The sequence below is a fragment of the Bufo bufo genome, chromosome 4 (genome assembly GCF_905171765.1).
Source record: "Bufo bufo chromosome 4, aBufBuf1.1, whole genome shotgun sequence".
NCBI lineage: Eukaryota > Metazoa > Chordata > Amphibia > Anura > Bufonidae > Bufo > Bufo bufo.
This window is the reverse complement of record NC_053392.1, coordinates 162,432,506-162,454,087: the sequence shown is the minus strand read 5'-3', so window position 1 is coordinate 162,454,087 and position 21,582 is coordinate 162,432,506. Positions and strand designations below refer to the sequence as shown.

Here is a 21,582-nt window from a genome sequence, read left to right as displayed (position 1 = left end):
TGGGAGGGAGGGTGACTTTCTCCCTGCAGCTCACAGACAGTACAGTGCTACTGTCTTACAGTGAGCTGTTCAAAAGGACACGCCCACGATCCATTAAAAACCACTGTCAAGGGGGTGGTATGCTGTGAAAGTCACTGTTAACAGGGAAGGCTGCTGTAAAGGTCAAAGTTAAGGGGGTGGGCTGCTGTGGAGGTCCAATTTTAAGGGATGGGGCACTATGGGGGGGGTCAGTGTTAAGGGCTTGGGGGGCTGTGGATGTCACTGTTTTGGGGGCGGGGGGCTGTAGATGTCACTGTTATAGTGGATAGTGTTGATATCTTTTAACGACACACACAAACATTAAATTAAATAGATTAAATATACCCGAGCGAAGCCGGGTCCTTCAGCTAGTAAAAGATAAAATGAGCTTAAATGCAGAAAAGCAAGGCATACACGGAGAACAACACTTTGACAAATCTGGCATGGAGCACTGGAGCAGTGGACTGTACCTACAGAGAATATGCAAGAAAGCACAGAAATACATGAAAAATGCAAATGGTTTTCTGTAACATAATGTGAACAGACCCACAAAGTCTTATTAACCTGGGATCCCATAATGAAGAGGTCTCTGGGGTTCTTCTTATCAGATCCTGACAACTCCAGGAATCTGCATACTGTGTGGCTATGATCTCCTCTGGCCTCTACAGTCATAAATGCCTTGTCTAAGGCTACTTTCACACTTGCGACAGAGTGATCCGACAAGCAGTTCCGTCGCCGGAACTGCCTGCCGGATACGGCAAAACGTATGCCAACTGATGGCATTAATAAGACTGATCAGGATCCTGAACAGTCTTAAAAATGCCTGATCAGTCAAAAAATGCATTGAAATTCCGGATCCGTCTTTCCGGTGTCATCCGGCAAAACGGATCTGGCATTTATTTTTTTCCGGTATTTTGAAGGCACTAATACATTTCTATGGAAAAAAAAAAATTTTGCCGGAGATAAAACCGTAGCATGCCACGGTTTTCTCTTTTGCCTGATCAGTCAAAATGACTGAACTGAAGACATCCTGATGCATCCTGAACGGATTACTCTCCATTCAGAATGCATGGGGATATACCTGATCAGTTCTTTTCCGGGATTGAGCCCTTTTGACAGAACTCAGTGCCGGAAAAGAAAAACACTAGTGTGAAAGTACCCTAATGCCTATAGTAGTGTTTATGCCTGGAGAGGCCTGAACACTTTGTATAAATCCTAGGGTTTTCAGGATGCAGAGGAATCAGGGTGTAAGAGTCTTCGAAATAACCACTGTGTGGAGTACCCAAGATAAGTAGACATTTAGAAGCAGCAAATTGAGCCACACAGGACAAAGAAAATGATCTCATTATCAATATTGTTTACAAGAAGTGTATTTTAGACCTCTAAAGGGTTAATTTGTTTACCTTTACATAGTAACATAGTACATAAGGCCGAAAAAAGACATTTGTCCATCCAGTTCGGCCTGTCATCACGCAAGTTAATCCAGAGGAAGGCAAAAAAAATAACTTTGATCTGAAGGTCAGTAAAGTGGTCCAGAGCATATTTTAGAGAGTGTGGACTGGTGTGTGAAGACCACTGATGATTGGATGCTGAGAGATTTGGTGGGAAGAATCAGCTACTTATGGTCAAGCTGAGGAGCAATCTGGGTCCAGTGGAAGAGAAAAGGTCCGGAGAAGCCCCCTCCCTCTCATTTTGTCGCAATATTTCCTAGTGGAGAGGTTGCCCACTCAAGGTACTTCTTAGATGGTTTAGTGAGCTTGAGTTTTCTTTTAGAACCAAGCCTTTATATATATATATATATAATTATGAAATCTGCATCCATAATTTGGCAGGTTAAGTAGATGGAGGATCTACTGGGGAAAGAATATGCAGGATAACATATGGACATGGAACAAACGCTATGGAAAGGTTGGAAGCAGCAGAGGACCCTGCAGTTTTCTCCTGCTAATTCCACAATGGACCTGTCACATGTGGCCGTGGCCTTACGGTATGTTACATAATTCATGTTAATATTCTCTCATCAGGGGGTATTGTACATCTTACTGAATAGACACAATTCCCAGATAAGCCCAGAAGCCAGACTAAGTCATTCATGTCATCATATAGGGAGGATTACTGCTGCACGCCTGAGTGGAGCTGAAGTGGTTAATTTGGGAATGTAAGAGCAGATGCCCCAGTAATGATATCTGGCAGCACTGAGCATTGTCCTGTGACAGCTGATGCAAAGCAAGCTCCTCAGGGAAAGCAGCCCCCATCACTGACTGTTCTGCAGCAGACCAATGAGCGTGCAAGCAAAATCCAGACGAGAGCCAATGATAAAACCCTGTGCACTGGCTGAGAAAGATAGAGAACAGCCAATGAGGCCCCTCATTACATCCGAGCATCACAGAACCCTGTGCAGCTGGAAGGGAGCAGGAGGCACAATAACACTGTAACAGCAAGGGTTAATTCAGAGAAGAGAAGGACACAGGGACAAGGTACCGATGGGAGTTCGGTCACAATGGCTGCTCTATACCAGAGCACTGACTCCTCCTCCCCAAATAAATGTCTGGCTCTGAAAGATGTCAGAGAAGTGAAGGAAGAGACTAATTTAGATGAAAAGCTCTTTTTGCTGGCCTGTGAGAAAGGTACGTCACTGGCATGATGTTCACAGAACTGGTCTGTCTATCTAATGTCTGTCTATCTAATGTCTGTCTGTCTATCTATCTATCTATCTATCTATCTATCTATCTATCTATCTATCTATCTGTCTAATGTCTATCTAATGTCTATCTATTTATCTATCTATCTTTTCAATATCTGTCTATCTAATATCTATCTACAGTGGCTTGAAAAAGTATTGCACATTTTTTTTTACATTACACCCACAAACCTAAATGTATTTTATTGGGATTTTATGTGATAGACCAACACAAAGTAGCAAGTATGTGTGAAGTGAAAAGAAAATGATACATGCTTATAATGAATAAATATGGAAAGTGTGGCGTGAATTTGTATTCAGCCCCCCTGAGTCAATACTTTGTAGGACCACCTTTTGCTGTAATTACAGCTGCAGGTCTTTTGGGGTCTGTCTCTACCAGCTTTGCACATATGCAGGCTGAAATGTTTGCCCATTCTGCTATGGGTTAATAGCTCAAGCTCAGTCAGATTGGATGGAGAGCGTCTGTGAACAGCAATTTTTTTTTTCTTGCCACAGATTCTCAATGGGATTTAGGTCTGGACTTTGACTGGGCCATTCTAACACATCAATATTCTTTGATCTAACCATTCCATTGTCGCTCTGGCTGTATGTTTAAGGTCGTTGTCCTGCTGGAAGGTGAACTTTCACACCTGTCTCAAGTCTTTTGCAGCCTCTAACAGGTTTTCCTCCAGAGTTGCCCTGTATATATCTCCATCCATCTTCCCATCAACTCTGACCAGCTTCTCTGCCCCTGCTGAAGAAAAGCATCCCCACAGCATGATGCTGCCTCCTCCATGTTTCATGGTGGGGATGGTGTGTTCAGGGTGGTGTGCAGTGTTAGTTTTCCACCACACATAGCGTTTTGCATTTAGGCCAAATGAATTAAACTTTGGTTTTATCTGACCAGATCACTTTCTTCCACATGTTTGCTGTGTCCCCTGCATTGCTTGTGGCAAACTACAAATAGGATTTCTTATGGCCTGCTTTCAAAAATGGCTTTCTTCTTGCCACTCTTCCATAAAGGCCAGATTTGTGGAGTACATGACTAATAGTTGTCCTGTGGACAGATTCTCCCACCTGAGCTGTGGATCTCTGCAGCTCCTCAAGAGTGACCATGGACCTCTTAGCTGATTCGCTAATTAGTGCTCTCCTTGCCTGGGCAGTTGTGCCATACGCCTTCCATTTTCGGATGATGGATTGAACAGTGCTCCGTGAGATGTTCAGAGCTTCCACAACTTTATCCCTGACCTGTCTGGTGTGTTCCTTGGTTTTCATGATGCTGTTTGATGTTCACTAACAAACCTCTGAGGCCTTCACAGAACGGCTGTAGTTATACTGAGAGTAAACTACACACAGGTGGACTCTATTTACTAATTAGGTGAATTCTGAAGGCAATTGGACACACTGGATTTTATTTAGGGGTATCAGGGTACAGGGGGCTGAATAAAAATGCACGCCACACTTGTATAATTTTGTTTTCACATCAGACATACTTGCTACCTTGTGTAGTCTGCTACAAATGTGGAAAAGTTCAAGGAGTATGAATAAGTTTTCAAGGCACTGTATCCATCTATTTTCGGTCTAGTCATGTTTACAGGTGTTTGGCAGACTTACTAATATTGCCAAAAATTCAGACAGACCTGGTTTTGACTCACGATCACTGATGGAAATCACTGACCAAACACTGACTGTTGGAAAGCAGCTTAAGGCCTCATGCCCATGACTGTATCCGTTTTGCAGGCCACAAACCGTGGATCTGCAAAATACAGATCCGGTCTGTGTGCCGTCCGTTTTTTCTTTGCTGATCCATTGTCTTCAATAAGTTTGCGGTCCGCATTTTGCGGACAAGTATAGAATATGTTCTATCTTTTAAGGAATGGACATATGGATGTGTAAAGCACATGGATGTGCATTCCGCAATTGCATGTCCGTTCTGTCAAGACAGAACTTGTGTTATTCGTGGCTGCAAAATACAGTCCATGGACCCATTTAAATCAATGGGTCAGCAAAAAATAAAAATAAATGGATGCAACAAGGATGTCATCTGTATTTTGATGATCTACGTTTTGTGGCCCGCAAAAGAAATATGGTCGTGTGAATGACCCCTAAAGCCTCATGCTCACAACTGTCTCCATATCGTGCGTTGCGAGGCTGTGGAACACACATGGTGTGCTGTCTGCATCACAACGGTCGTGTGCATGAGGCCAAAGTTTTCAGAGTTTAAAGTTGTGACAGTGCCAAGAAGAATCTCTCAGAGAAATGTGTGTTGGAGGGTGCGGTGGAGGGCATCGTAAGGCATCATGCACACAAATGTTTTTTTCCCGTTTCCGTTCCGTTTTTTGCGTTCCGTATACGGAACCATTAATTTCAATGGGTCCGCAAAATAAACGGAATGTACTCCGTATGCATTCCGTTTCCGTATTTCCGTTCTGTTCAAAGATAGAACATGTCCTATTATTGTCTGTGTAACGGACAAGGATAGTACTGTTATATTAGGGGCCAGATGTTCCGTTCCGCAAAAAACGAAAACTCAGATCCGACAGTATATTCTAACACAGAGGCGTTCCCATAGTGATGGGGACGCTTCTAGTTAGAATATACTTTGAACTGTGTACATGACTGCCCCCTGCTGCCTGGCAGCACCCGATCTCTTACAGGGGGCTGTGATCCGCACAATTAACCCCTCAGGTGCTGCACCTGAGGGGTTAATTGTGCGTATCATAGCCCCCTGTAAGAGATCATGTGCTGCCAGGCAGGAGGGGGCACACCCCCCTCCCTCCCCTGTAGTTAACACATTGGTGGCCAGTGCGGCCGGCCCCCCCTCCCTCCCCTGTAGTACTGTAGATTCATTGGTGGCCAGTGGCCCCCCCCTCCTATTTAAAATCTCTCCCCCTATCATTGGTGGCAGCGGAGAGTACCGATCGGAGTCCCAGTTTAATCGCTGGGTCTCCGATCGGTAACCATGGCAACCAGGACGCTACTGCAGTCCTGGTTGCCATGGTTACTTAGCAATTTTTAGAAGCATTATACTTACCTGTGAGCTGCGATGTCTGTGTCCGGCCGGGTGCTCCTCCTACTGGTAAGTGACAGGTTAGTGCTATAAGCAATGCGCCGCACAGACCTTTCACTTACCAGTAGGAGGAGCGCCCGGCCGGTCACAGACATCGCAGCTCGCAGGTAAGTATAATGCTTCTAAAAATTGCTAAGTAACCATGGCAACCAGGACTGCAGTAGCGTCCTGGTTGCCATGGTTACCGATCAGAGCCCCAGCGATTAAACTGGGACTCCGATCGGTACTCTCCGCTGCCACCAATGATAGGGGGGGAGATTTTAATTAGGAGGGGGAGGGAGGGGGGCCAACTGGCCACCAATGAATCTACAGTACTACAGGGGAGGGAGGGGGGGCCGGCCGCACTGGCCACCAATGTGTTAACTACAGGGGAGGGAGGGGGGGCCGGCGGCACTGGCCACCAATGTGTTAACTACAGGGGAGGGAGGGGGGGCCGGCGGCACTGGCCACCAATGTGTTAACTACAGGGGAGGGAGGGGTGGCTGCAGCTGCCTCGAAGACGCAGGCCGGTGTGTGTACGCAGGCGCGATCTAACGGCACGGCGGGGCGCAGGCGCAGAAGATTGGGCATGAACGATGCCCGGAGGATTGAATTGCGCAGGCGCAGGATCGGGACTGGGGAGAGTTCTAGCCGCCGCCCAGCGAAGTGAATATTGATGAGCTGGGCGGGGCTTCAAACGGCAGTTGGGAAGGCTGGCTGGGCGCATTTTCACATGAAACGCCGCCCCTTGGGCAGATTACTGACCGGAGAAGCAGGTTATAAAACTTTATATTTCGCTCTTTATAAAGGTGGACAGGGGGGATACTTATATGCTTTTAAAAGACTGTATAAGACCTGGAATGTGATATATCTAACTATATATGCTGTTTTGGCCTGTCAGTGTCCCTTTAATGTAAAAAGTCTTTATGAATGAAATCGGATATGTGGTGTTCTCCGTGAGGTTGCTGCATGTGCCAGTCTGATTACCAACCCTGATATGTCCATGTAATAAATAATTGTATTCTTCATGAAATATGAATTTTGGAGTATCTTTTCTCATAACTAACTGTTGTGCCATTCCTCTGTTATTCCTCCTAGAACTTAACAACTTGGCATTACCATTTAAAGGTGTCTCTACAGAGTCTGACATTGCCTATTCAGAGCTGACAGTGTCAGATGGTGTAGGGACAACCCCCTTTGACAAGGGGAATAGTAACACCAGGTTCTTAATTTAAACATAAGATTTAGGAGTGATAATAGAGGAACAAACAACACCATGTTCAAAGAAAAGATGACCCTCAATAACTTCATTGATAAATACAATTATTTACTAAAACAGAGATGACAGGAGAGGTGACAGGTCCTCTTTAAATATGAAATACTAGTGGCTCCGTATGGGTGACAGAAATGTAATCATGAGTTACTTCAGCAACATACAAATATTCACTTATTAAAAAAAATCTATCAGCTCTTCTGACATTTCTGTTTTGAAAATACTTGTGCTTCCCATAGAATAGCAATCAAGGAGCATCTTTTCTTAGAAGCTTGCAATGCACTGTTCCTCTGTCATTCCTCCTGGAAATGTGTGAATATATGTCAACAGCTGGATATTACTATGTTTATGTGTTGGTGGGGTGCACACAGTCACACACAGTTGTCAAAATGGCTATAGCACTGGTAGGGGGAAAATGTTGGTTATCTTGGCAGGACTTCCCTATAAGCCAGAGATAGACACTGCAAGGAATGACTGCTCCTCGCCTCTACCGTGCTTTGTGCTATTGTGTATATTAGAGTGTGAGAACACCTCGATGGCCCACCCTTCCCTGAGGTCTGCTGGTCAATCGCCAGCTACTGTTTGATTTTCACTCTTCTGGGATACTTTTAGGTCTGGTGGAATAGTTGTTAACCCCTTAATGACCGGGTCATTTTGCACCTTTGTGACCAGGCTTATTTTTGTATGTATCACTTTATGTGGTAATAACGTAAGAACGTTTTTACTTATCCAAGCCATTCTGAGATTGTTTTCTCGTGAAACATTGTACTTCATGACAGTCATAAATTTGAGTCAATATATTTCACCTTTATTTATAAGAAAAATCCCAAATTTACTAAACATTTAAAAAAATTAGCAATTTTCTAAATTTCAATTTCTCTGCTTTTAAAACAGAAAGAGATACATAGTAACATAGTATATAAGCAGGGGCGTAGCTAGAAATGCATGGGCCCCATAGCAAAAAAAATTTATGGGCCCCCCCCCCCGTGCCATCCACAGATCCCCCTCCCCTAAACAGTGCCATCCACAGATCCCTCTCCCCTAAATAGTGCCATCCACAGATCCCCCTCCCCTAAATAGTGCCATCCACAGATCCCCCTCCCCTAAATAGTGCCATCCACAGATCCCCCTCCCCTAAATAGTGCTATCCACAGATCCCTCTCCCCTAAATAGTGCCATCCACAGATCCCCCTCCCCTAAATAGTGCCATCCACAGATCCCCCTCCCCTAAATAGTGCCATCCACAGATCCCCCTCCCCTAAATAGTGCCATCCACAGATCCCCCTCCCCTAAACAGTGCCATCCACAGATCCCCCTCCCCTAAATAGTGCCATCAACAGATCCCCCCTCCCCTAAATAGTGCCATCCACAGATCCCCCCTCCCCTAAATAGTGCCATACACAGATCCCCCTCCCCTAAATAGTGCCATCCACAGATCCCCCTCCCCTAAATAGTGCCATCCACAGATCCCTCTCCCCTAAACAGGGTTCCGTCCATCGACATGGCAAGCGGATAGACGGATCCGTTATTGCAATGCATTTCTAGACGGAGCCGCACCAGGATCCGTCTACAAATGCTGTCACTTGTCACACTGATCGGCGCATCGAGCAGGCACGCAGCTCCGATGACGGATCTGCCTTGCGGATCCGGCGTTGACAACTGAAGGACGGATCCGCCCTTCCGGTCTGCGCATGCGCACAACATGAAAACTGTGGAAAAGACTGCAAGAGGGATCCGTCCATCGACATGGCAAGCGGAGAGACAGATCTGTTATTGCAATGCATTTCTAGACGGATCCGCACCTGGATCCGTCTACAAATGCTGTCACTTGTCACACTGATCGGCGCATCCAGCAGTCACGCAGCTCCGACGACGGAGCTGCCTTGCGGATCCGGCGTTGCAAAACAACTGAAGGATGGATCCGCCCTTCCGGTCTGCGCATGCGCAGAACATGAAAAATGTGAAAAAGACTGAAAGAGGGATCCGTCCATCCGCATGACAAGCGGATAGACGGATCCGTTATTGCAATGCATTTCTAGACGGATCCGCACCTGGATCCGTCTACAAATGCTGTCAGTTGTCACACTGATCGGCAGATCCGGCAGGCAGCTCCGACGATGGAAGTGCCTGCCGGATCACACTAACGCTAGTGTGAAAGTACCATAAAAAGTCGAAAAGCCAGGACTTTTAGTCAAGTGGCCGCTCGCTGTGCACTGCCGTGCTGCGCCATAGCTCCACCACCGTCCCCTTTATAGTCAATGGGGACAGAGCGGCAGTCCAGCGGCACGGCAAAATAGCGGCTGGCCGGATCCGACAGGGTGAACAGCCTGTTGGATCGATCCTGCCTCTAGTGTGAAAGTACCCTTAGGCTCCATTCACACATCCACAAATAGGTCTGCATTTGTTCTGCAATTTTGCGGAACGGGTGCGGACCCATTCATTTTCTATGGTGACGGAATTTGGAATTAGTGCAAATACATCCTCCTTGATATACTGTAATAACAGAAAGAAAATTTTTAGACTAGAAACAAAACCAAACATGAAAGAAATGTATGTAAAATAACATAACTGTGCAGCTGCAATGTGACAGGGAGGTCTTCTGCCCTGTGTGTGTATTTATTTATTTTTTTGCAAAGTGCAGAGCAGGGGGCGGGGAAGGTCAGGTTGTTCACGCCCAGAAATATTCATGAGGCAGAGCTCAGGCTTTGTTGTTACACGCCCCCTCACCTTGTACTTGAGCATGTAACAAAGCAATGACAGGACCATGAAAAGGTGCAAATATGGGTTTTAACTTGATGAAATCAAGCTTAACCAAATTATATGTATATCCTGATGGATTTTAAGTGTTTTTTTATTTTTTTTATTAACGCGGATAACCCCTTTAAGACCGCTGCTGTGAAGAAGGGGGCCCTGAACATATTAAGACTTCGATATTTAACTAACTTGAAAATAAACTGTCGGGCCCCGAAGCAGCTGCTTCCCCGCTAGTTACGCCACCTCCTGGCTGCCTGTGTGTAGTGTCTGTGTGTGTTAATAAAAAAAATATAAAAATGAATGCGGTCGGACGGGCCCCCCAGTGGCGTAGGGCCCCATAGCCACTGCTATGGTTGCTATGGCGATCCCTACGCCACTGTATTTATATAAGGCCGAAAAAAGACATTTGTCCATCCAGTTCGGCCTGTTATCCTACAAGTTGATCCAGAGAAGGAAAAAAATAAACTGTGAGGTACAAGGCAATTTTCCCCACTTAAGGCCTCATGCACACGACCGTTCCGTTTTTTGCGGTCCGCAAACTGCGGATCCGCAAAAAACGGAAGCCGCTCGTGTGCCTTCTGCAATTTGCGGAACGGAACGGGCGGCCCTTTTTAGAAATGCCTTTTCTTGTCCCCAAAACGGACAAGAATAGGACATGTTATATAGGACATGGGGCCGCAAAAGTGCTGTCCGCATCTTTTGCGGCCCCATTGAAGTGAATGGGTCCGCATCCGAGCCGCAAAAACTGCGGTCGTGTGCATGAGGCCTTAGGGGGAAAAAATTCCTTCCCGACTCCAATCAGGCAATCAGAATAACTCCCTGGATCAACGACCCCTCTCTAGTAGCTATAACCTGTAATATTATCACGCTCCAGAAATACATCCAGGCCCCTCTTGAATTCCTTTATTTGTACTCACCATCACCACCTCCTCAGGCAGAGAGTTCCATAGTCTCACTGCTCTTACCGTAAAGAATCCTCTTCTATGTTTGTGTACAAACCTTCTTTCCTCCAGACGCAGAGGATGTCCCCTCGTCACAGTCACAGTCCTGGGGATAAATAGATGATGGGATAGATCTCTGTACTGACCCCTGATATTTTTATACATAGTAATTAGATCTCCCCTCAGTCGTCTTTTTTCTAAAGTGAATAACTCTAAGGCCTCATGCACACGACCGGTGTTCACTTCAATGGGGCCGTAAAAGATGCGGACAGCACTCCGTGTGCTGTCCGCATCCGTGGCTCCGTTCCGCGGCCCCGCTAAAAAAAATATAACATGTCCTATTCTTGTCCACGCTTTGCGGACAAGAATAGGCATTTATATTGCCAGCGCCTGTTCCGTTCCGCAAATTGCGGAAGACAACACGGGCGGCTTCCATTTTTTGCGGATCCGCGGTTTTCGGACCGCAAAAATGGCACGGTCGTGTGCATGAGGCCTAATGTTGATAATCTTTCAGGGTACTGCTGTTGCCCAATTCCAGTTATTACTTTAGTTGCCCTCCTCTGAACCCTCTCCAGCTCTGCTATGTCTGCCTTGTTCACAGGAGACCAGAACTGTACACAGTACTCCATGTGTGGTCTGACTAATGATTTGTAAAGTGATAGGACTATATTCTCATCACGGGCATCTATGCCCCTTTTGATGCAACCCATTATCTTATTGGCCTTGGCAGCAGGTGCCCGACACTGGTTTTTACAGCTTAGTTTGCTGTTCACAAAAATTCTTAGGTCCTTTTCTATGTCAGTGTTACCGAGTGTTTTACCATTTAGTATGTATGGGTGACTTGTATTATTCCTACCCATGTGCATAACCTTACACTTATCAGTGTTAAACCTCATCTGCCACTTCTCTGCCCAAGCATCTAATCTATCCAGATCCCTCTGTAGTAGTATACTGTCCTCTTCAGTGTAAATTACTTTACACAGTTTAGTGTCATCTGCAAAAATTTATACTTTACTATGCAAGCCTTCTACAAGATCATTAATAAATATATTGAAGAGAATAGGGCCCAATACTGACCCCTGAGTTACTCCACTAGTGACAGTGACCCAATCTGAGTATGTACCGTTAATAACCACCCTCTGTTTTCTATCATTGAGCCAGTTACTTACCCACATACAGACGTTTTCTCCCAGTCCAAGCATTCTCATTTTATATACTAACCTTTTATGCGGTACAGTGTCAAATGCTTTGGAGAAGTCCAGATATACGACATCCATTGATTCGCCGCTGTCAAGTCTAGAACTTTACCAGTGGTAAACTGCTGTACGGCAAACGGCAGGTTGCAGAAGAAAAGGAACGCCATATGTTTTTTGGAAGGCAGATTTTGCTGGACTGGTTTTTAGATGCCATGTCCCATTTGAAGCCCCCCCGATGCACCCTTACAGTAGAAACTCTCAAAAAGTGACCCCATTTTGGAAACTACGGGATAAGGTGACAGTTTTATTGGTATTATTTTGGGGTACATATGATTTTTAATCGCTCTCTATATTATGTTTTTTGTGCGGTAAGGTAACCAAAGAATGGATGTTTTGGCACCGTTTTTATTTTTTGATTTTTACAACGTTCATCTGACAGGGTAGATCATGTGCTATTTTTATACAGCAAGTTGTTACGGACGCAATGATATCAAATATGTCTACTTTGTTTCTTTGTTTCAGTTTTACATAATAAAGCAATTTTGTCTTAGGTAGGGTCAAATTTTTTGCGGGATGAGGTGACGGTTTGACTGGTACTTTTTGTCGCTTGGTGTTGCACTTTATGTGATGGTAGGTGACAAAAAATAGCTTTTTTGGCACTGTTTTTATTTAATTTTTTTTATGATGGTCACCTGAGGGGTTAGGTCATGTGATATTTTTATAGAGCTGGTCGTTATGGACGCGGCTATACCAAACATGTTTAGGGTATTTTATTTTCTTAATTTTTACCCAATTAGAAGTGTGCGTATATGGGAAAATGGTAGAATTTCTTTTTCCTTTTTTTAATCCTTTTTTTTTTTTTTTTTTACACTTTTTTGACTCATACCCACTGGGTTTTTGGTTCTTGAAGATCCAGTGGGTCTGATGGCTCTCCAATACACTGCAGTACACTGTATAGTGTACTGCAGTGTATTTTCATTCACAGTAATCCTGATCAGGCTCACAGGACCATGTCAGGCTTACATACCATGGCAAGCCTGGATGCCTGTGTAAGGCTACTTTCATATTAGCATTTTTTGTGGATCTGTCACGGATCTGCAAAAACGCTTTCGTTACCATAATACAACCGCATGCATCCGTCATGAACGGATCCGGTTGTATTATGTCTTCTATAGCCATGACGGATCCGTCATGAACACCATTGAAAGTCAATGGGGTACGGATCCGTTTTCTACTGTCAGAGAAGGCTTGCTCCGCACCACATCGCGGACATAAAAACGCTGCAGGCAGCGTTTTGGTGTCCGCCGCAAAACTGATCCGTTTTGGACCGCTTTTGAGAGCCCATGATGGATCTCAGAAATGGAAAGCCAAAACGCTAGTGTAAAAAGGTGAAAGTCGACTAAGGCGTCCAGTTTCCATGGTAACCATCGGAACCCTGCCACAGCAGAGCAGTGGCCCGATGGGAGGGGTGATCAACACAGCAGCGCAGCCCCGATCTCCTCAACGCTCACTGAAGAGATCGGAGCTGCGCTGCTGAACGCTGCGATTGGTCAGTCAAATTTGACTGACCAATCACAGCGATTCAAAGGCAGGGACCACGCTGATTTGTCCCTGCCGGGCGCCCGGACACAGGGCCGATCCTACACGGGGTGCAGTGGGTGCCCCGCACCCCAGCGCTGTCACCCGAAAGGCGCCGAGCGCAGGGCCGGACTGGCCTGCCGGGATAGCGGGAAATTTCCCGGTGGGCCGGCAAGCCTGAGTGCCGCAAGGCCGCGGCCCTGGTGACAAGCGGGGGCGGCCGCGGCCGCGGCCGGCAGCAGGGCAGAGCAGGAGATGAGCGCCTCCATTGCGGAAGCGCTCATCTCCATAGTCATCTGTATTGCCGTCCTCAGGACGGCAATACAGATGCCTGTGCTGCGGCAGAGGAGGGAGAGGTGTGTCCCCTCCTGTTCCTCTGATAGGCTGCCGGCTTAGTGCTGGCAGCCTATCAGAGGCCGGTGCAGGCGGCGCGATGACGTCATCGCGTCGCCTGAGCCGTATAGCGAGGGACACAGACGGAAGAGGCGGCCTGCATCGCATCGCATTGCTGGAGGTAAGTATAAGTGTATTATTATTTTTTATTTTTTTATATAGGTACAATACTGGGCTGGCACATGATAAGGGGGGCTACTGGGCTGGCACATAAGGGGGGCTACTGGGCTGGCACATAAGGGGGGACTACTGGGCTGGCACATGATAAGGGGGGCTACTGGGCTGGCACATGATAAGGGGGGACTACTGGGCTGGCACATGATAAGGGGGGACTACTGGGCTGGCACATGATAAGGGGGGACTACTGGGCTGGCACATGATAAGGGGGGCTACTGGCACATGATATGGGGGGCTACTGGCACATGATATGGGGGCACTCTGGCTACTGGCACATGATATGGGGGCACTCTGGCTACTGGCACATGATAATGGGGGGGATCTGGCTACTGGCACATGATATGGGGGGGGGCTTTGGCTACTGGCACATGATAAGGGGGGGGGCTCTGGCTACTGGCACATGATAAGGGGGGGCACTCTGGCTACTGGCACATGATATGGGGGCACTCTGGCTACTGGCACATGATAATGGGGGGGATCTGGCTACTGGCACATGATATGGGGGGGGGGCTCTGGCTACTGGCACATGATAAGGGGGGCTACTGGCACATGATAAGGGGGCTACTGGCACATGATAAGGGGGGGGCTCTGGCTACTGGCACATGATATGGGGGGCTACTGGCACATGATAAGGGGGGCTACTGGCACATGATAAGGGGGCTACTGGCACATGATAAGGGGGTCTACTGGCACATGATAAGGGGGGCTACTGGCACATAGGGGGGCTACTGGCACATAAGGGGGGCTACTGGCACATGATATGGGGGGCTCTGGCTACTGGCACATGATATGGGGGGGCTCTGGCTACTGGCACATGACATTTATTTTGACTTGTCAAAGCCGTTGACTAAGTTATTGTCAAAGCAAATTGGTGGGGCTGAAGTTGGGGGCTGAAGTTGTTGCCATAGAAACATTGTGGGGGCGCCAGAAATATTTCTGCACCCAGGCGCCTGTGACCCTAGGATCGGCCCTGCCCGGACAGCTGTCCTTGACACCAATTTACATGCCGGTGTCACCGCAAGTGTACTTGGGGTGACACTTTGATCTCATGATATACTGTGCATGTCAAGATGCGGTAACTAACACCACATCATGACGTACACAGTACGTCATTGGTCATCAAGGAGTTAAAGGGGTTCCCTAACTTCAATGTGTTTTTTCAAATTACCTCTACCCAATGCGTTGTTTTTTTTAAACCAATGATTGTCTACTTCAGTACAAAACTGCATTTTCAGCTTGTGGTTTTTGGCGAGGATCCTCTCCTAAAACGGCACAGAAAACGCGCAACGAACGGACACGTACACAGCTGGCTTTTGACACTTTCCATTCATTTCATGGGGATATATAACGTGGATTCTGCCTCAAGATATAGGCTGCTTCTTTTTTTCATGTGAAAGTGCTGCTGCTGAAATGAATGGGAGGCTGTTTTTGAGGCGTTTTTATGGAGCTGATTTTGAGGCGGAAAGACTCCAAAATCAGCAAAACAAGCTGTGCGTGAACTGGCCTTTAAGCCTCATGCACACGACCATGTCCGTATTGCGGTCTGCAAACCAGAGCTGCGAAATACAGACACCTTCTGTGTGCAATCTGCATTTTTCTCAATCACATTAAGAGAAATTACTATTCTTGTCTGCAATATGGACAAGACTAGCACATGTGCAACATGCCGGGGCTCCCTATGGAAGATGCGCGCGTGAGCGCACTAGTGATAAGGTACCGAGGATAGTAGTACTCACGGTTTAGTTGTCCCTTGGGGCTAGCAGTGCAGTGGATGGGAAGACAGCACAAAATCCTCCGGGGCACTCTCGGTTGCAGGGAACACCAGCCAGATGTTGGTTGAGGTGCCCTTGATGGTAATTGGTGTAAGGTGCTTTTGCGGCTGGGCCCCTGTGTTCGTGACGCCAGCACCGTAGGGTGCAATGAGAAGGAGAAGTGGAATGATGACAGAGGCAGTGGTTTAACCAAGCAGGAACTTTACTTGTCAGATGTAGTAAGGCATCTAATAACATCACTTTGTCTTTCATACAGATGGCAAAAAGGGTAAAGCTGCAAAATCCAAATTAGCAGGTTACTTATGGTGAAGTGCTTAGGTTACCTCCAGCCCACTTGAGTTAAGGAAAATGTTCTTACATGTGTTTGGGTCCTGGTCTTGCTCTGTTCCCTCAACCTTTCACTTTTAGTTTAGATCCTTTGTAAATAAGTATTCTGACAGATGGCCTTTCTGTCCTTGATTATGGTGGATCTGCCAGAAGCTTAAAATATCTCCACCTGATGCAAAGGAGTCTGGATTCTGATAAATGACAGTTACCTTCCTTCGCCTATAGTCTCTAGTTCAATGATCCAACAACCCAAGGGCGATCTCCCTCATGGCAGGCAAACACTCTGCTTCATTGTTTGAAAAGGTTGTGGTCTTCAAAGTCATAATCCACTTGATACCCCGGAAGGGTACTCTACAGCGTAGGATAGGGTGACCACGTGTCCCGGTTTGCCCGGGATCGTCCCGTAATTTACGTTTTTGTCCCGTGTCCCGGGAGCCTTCAAACCGGGACAATAGAGAGTCCCGGAATCAACTGCCTGCCAGTCAGTGGCGTCGCCAGGGGGGGGCCAGAGGGGGCCACGGCCCCCCCTACATCATGCTGTGCCCCCCCATGTGCCCCCCCAACTAAAATGCCCCCCCAAGTGAGCCGCCGCCGCCGGGCACAGGGAGATGAGCGCTTCCATTGCGCTCATCTCCTTAGTAATCTGCCAGTGCCAGCGGAGGTGCAGGGGAGGGAGAGGCATGTCCCTTCCCCTTCCTCTGATCGGCCTAGTGCCGGCAGCCTATCAGAGGCCGGCGAAGGCGGGGCGATGACGTCATCGCACCGCCCGAGCCTTACAGCGCGGGACACAGGAAGAGTCTGCATCGCATCGCTGACACTGAGGTAAGTATAAGTGTTTTTTTTTGTTGTTTTTTTTTCTTACAATAGTGTTACTGCCATTGGGGGGGCTTATTACAATGGGGGGACTTATTACAATGGGGGGGCTTATTACAATGGGGGGGCTTAATACTGGCACATGATGGGGGGGCTTAATACTGGCACATGATGATGGGGGGGCTTAATACTGGCACATGATGATGGGGGGACTTAATACTGGCACATGATGGGGGGCTTAATACTGGCAAGTGATGGGGGGGCTTAATACTGGCACGTAATGGGGGGCTTATTACAAGCACGTAATGGGGGGCTTATTGCTGGCACGTAATGGGGGGGCTTATTACTGACACGTAATGGGGGGCTTATTACTGGCACGTAATGGGGGGCTTATTACTGGCACGTAATGGGGGGCTTATTACTGGCACGTAATGGGGGGGCCTATTACTGGCACGTGATGGGGGGCTTATTACTGGCACGTGATGGGGGGCTTATTACTGGCACGTGATGGGGGGCTTATTACTGGCACGTGATGGGGGGCTTATTACTGGCACGTGATGGGGGGCTTATTACTGGCACGTGATGGGGCTCTTGTTACTGGCACGTGATGGGGGCTTATTACTGGCACATGATGGGGGGCTTATTACTGGCACGTGATGGGGGGCTTATTACTGGCACGTGATGGGGGGCTTATTACTGGCACGTGATGGGGCTCTTGTTACTGGCACATTGGGGGGCTCTTGTTACTGGCAGTGGCACGTTATTGAGGGCACTTATTACTGGCACATTATTGGTGGGCACTATAGGGGCATCTACTGAGGCCACAAAGAAGGGGTGTTTTATATGGGGGGCTCTGTACAGTAGCATTTTATACTGGGACACATTATGGTGGGTACTATGGAGAAGGGGAGACAGGAGTACTATGGAGTCATCTACGGGGGGCACTAAGAAGGGGTATTTTATACTTGCAAATTATGGGGGACACTGAGGGCATCTACTGGGGCACGATATATGGGGCATTTTATACTGGTACATTATGGGGGGCACTAGCAGGAAGGGGGGAGAGGAGCACTATGGAGCCATTTACTGGGGCACTATATAGGGGTATTTTATACTGGCACATTATGGGGGACATTAGCTCAACTGGGGGCATTACAAGGGGGTATGTTTTGCACATTATAAAGAGAATTCTTTCTACTGGGGGGCATTATGGTGGGTTTTATTACTCCCCCATGGTATGACCCCCTAGTAGCAGCACCAGCCTCTCCCTGCTCTGCTATCCCTCTGCCCCTTCTCCAAATCCTTATTATGAAATCTTTCTCATTAGGATAAAACACAACATCAGCTCCGCCGAGCCCCCGGCCAAAGTGTTGAAGTGGCGTCCGAGATCCCCAAGGGCCAAGCCAAGTAACTGTAAGTGTTCATGTGAAATATGCTTTTTTTATATATGTACACTCCTGTGAGAGGCGGGGAGGGAGATCTGTGGATGACACTGTTATAGGGAGGGAGATCTGTGGATGACACTGTTATAGGGAGGGAGATCTGTGGATGACACTGTTATAGGGAGGGAGATCTGTGGATGACACTGTTATGGAGGGGGAAATAGGGATGACACTGTCATGGGGTGGATCTGGGGATGACACATATAGCATAAGATGCTATATACGGTATGTGGCATCCACAGATCCCCCCCATAGCAGTGTCATCCACAGATCCCCCTCTCTATAAAAGGGGATTAAGAGATGTCTAACACATTAAAAATATGACCTGTTTTAGGTAGCCAGTGATTGTGTGCAGGGCACAATCACAAATTACTGAACAATGCACAGGCAGTTATGTTTATAGCAATCTCAAGCATAACTTCGATGCAATGAACTTGCCAGCGTAAGTACAAAGTACGCCGCTGTCACTAAGTGACTTAATTTTTTTTAAAAAGTATCAAAAATCATATTTTTTGGGGAGTGGACATGGGTGCGGGGGGGCCGGGGCGGGTGTCCCTGAATGGCAGTTTGGAAATGTGGTCACCCTAGCGTAGGATCCTATAGTCCTGATCTTTGGACTCAATGGTTGAAAACAGTTAGTTCTCCTGAGCTAGGCCCAGGAGGACAGAGACAAGACTGTCTCCTCTCCTGCCTCCTAACTCCTCCACCCCTATTCTCTACTCCCCCTTCACTTCCTGCGTCTGCACTATATAAGTAGTGTGTTAGAGACATCTAGTGGTGAAGAGTATGTAATGCGGGTTACCAGCCTGAAATATGGATTTAGCAGCATAGACAAAGAAATAGTATAGATTAACATTATATTACCCAACAATTTGGAGTGGACCATACACACAGGAGTGGGACACTACACATGTTCTATAATTTGCGGAACATATACATGGATGCAGGGTTGCCAACCATCCGTAAATTTACAAACAGTCCCCAAAAATCGTGTGTTTTCTTCTGCTGTCTGTGTGATCCGGCAGAAAAAAACTCTGTCTGTGGTTTTGTGCCCTGCATTTATGAAGTCTGCGCTGCGCACAAGCACATAGTGCAAAGAAATGGAAAGCCGCTGCACTCAGAGCTGGAGACGAGCAGTGAGGATACCACTTTCCCGCGCTGCCCCTGTGTGGGCAGGTCAGAGGCAGAGCGGTGACTAGTTTGGAGGCGTGGAGGAGTCGACCCATCAGGTTGAGGAGAGCAGCACCACAGTAAGGCCTCTTGCACACAAACGTTGTGCGGTCGTTCCATGCATTGGGGACTGCAATTTGCAGTCCCCAATGCACGGGAAACGTCCGTGCGGTGGCCGGGACGGATCGAGACCTATTCAACTTGAATGGGTCCCTGATCTGTCCGCACCGCAAAAAAATAGAACAAGTTCTATTTTTTTGCGGTGCAGAGGCACGGACAGAAACACCACGGAAGCACTCAGTAGTGCTTCCATGGGGTTCCGTGCCTCCGTTCTGAATGGGTTTGCATCCGTGATGCGGGGAGCACATGGCCAGTCACCACATATTGCAGACCCGCTGTTTCAAATGGCAGCATGCTCTGGTTTTAGAATTTTTTCAGATGTCTGGAAAAAAAAAACACAAAACAAGTGACTAAAAAGCACCACATCAAAAACAGACTTTAAATAAATATGTGAATTTCACAGCATTTTCTTCAAGCTAAAAAACACTAAGAAAAAAATGTGCAGAAGTCTTAATTAAAGCTTTAAATTCTTTTACCACTGATTCCTATCTAAATATCTGAGGCATAACTACTGTTAAGAGGCAGTAAGGCGGCATAACTACTGTGAGGAGGCACTAAGGGTGCATAACTACTGTGAGGAGGCACTAAGGCTGCATAACAACTGTGAGGGGCACTAAGGGGGCATAACTACTGTGTGTGGACACTAAGGGGGCATAACTACTGTGAGGGGCACTAAGGGGGCATAACTACTGTGTGTGGACACTAAGGGGGCATAACTACTTTGAGAGAGGCACTAAGGGGGCATAACCACTGTGAGGAGGCACTAAGGGGGCATAACTATTGTGAGGGGCACTAAGGCGGCATAACTACAGTGAGGAGCCACTAAGGCGGCATAACTACTGTCAGGAAGCACTAAGGGGGCATAACTACTGTGAGGAGACACTAAAGGGGTATAACTACTATGAGGAGGAACTAAGGGGGCATAACTACTGTGAGGGGCACTAAGGCTGCATAACAACTGTGAGGGGCACTAAGGGGGCATAACTACTGTGTGTGGACACTAAGGGGGCATAACTACTGTGAGGAGGCACTATGGGGGCATAACTTCTGTGAGGAGGCACTAAGGGGGCATAACTACTGTGCGGAGGCACTAAGGGGGCATAACTACTGTAAGGAATCACTAAGGATGCATAACTCCTGTGAGGAGGCACTAAGGGGGCATAACTACTGTAAGAAGGCACTAAGGGGTGTGACACAGTAAAGGGAGTTGTATGGGGAGGCAGGTATTTTCCTCCCAGTGTGTGCTGCTGGACTGATTAGCGGCCAGGTGGAGTCAAACACCGGACTGGACTCATGTGCCGGTCTGGGTTTTAGCAACACCTAGCTGCCTTTAAAAGACAGCTGGGTTCAGCAGAAAGGATCTCTGTATTGAGATCTGAGGCTTGTGCTGGGCTTGGAGGTCTGAGACCAGTGTGAGGGGAAACAGGCCGCCTAAAGTCTGTTCATGGACTCTTTGAGGCAGAACTGCCAGGAAAGCGGTTTGCACGGCGATCCCCAAGATGGCAACCATGGATGACGTCGAAACCTACCTGGCAGTATTCGAGAAACTGGCCGTGAGGGAGAATCTACCCCAAGGTCAGTGGGCTGAGGTCTTTGCTCCGTTCCTGGCATCCGAGTCCCAGCAGGTGTATTTCGACTTACCAGACGAGCAAGTAGCCGATTACCAGAAAGTCAAGGGTGAGATCCTGGTGAGGCTGGGGTGAATGTATTGGTCTGGGCCCAGAGGGTGCACCAGTGGGAGTTTAATCCAGCTGAGCTCGCGAGACCCCAGTATTATGCTTTATTCCACCTTTTGCAAAAATGGCTACAACTGGATGTTCTGAGTCCCGCTGCTATGCTGGACCATATTTTAGCTGATATGTTCTGGAGCGCGTTGCTA

The 21,582-nt window shown here is 47.4% G+C and overlaps 1 protein-coding gene across 2 annotated transcripts in view; it reads left to right on the top strand.

Moving 5' to 3' along the window:
- Nucleotides 1-2,440: 2,440 nt before the first annotated feature.
- Nucleotides 2,441-21,582, top strand: part of TRPC1 (transient receptor potential cation channel subfamily C member 1) — a 193,231-nt gene continuing 174,089 nt past the window's right edge. For both annotated transcript variants that reach the window (XM_040428059.1, XM_040428058.1), the window contains exon 1: nt 2,441-2,645. In XM_040428059.1, coding sequence (XP_040283993.1) covers nt 2,519-2,645 — 127 coding nt within the window. In that variant the 5' untranslated portion in view covers nt 2,441-2,518. The remainder of the gene's footprint in view (nt 2,646-21,582) is intronic.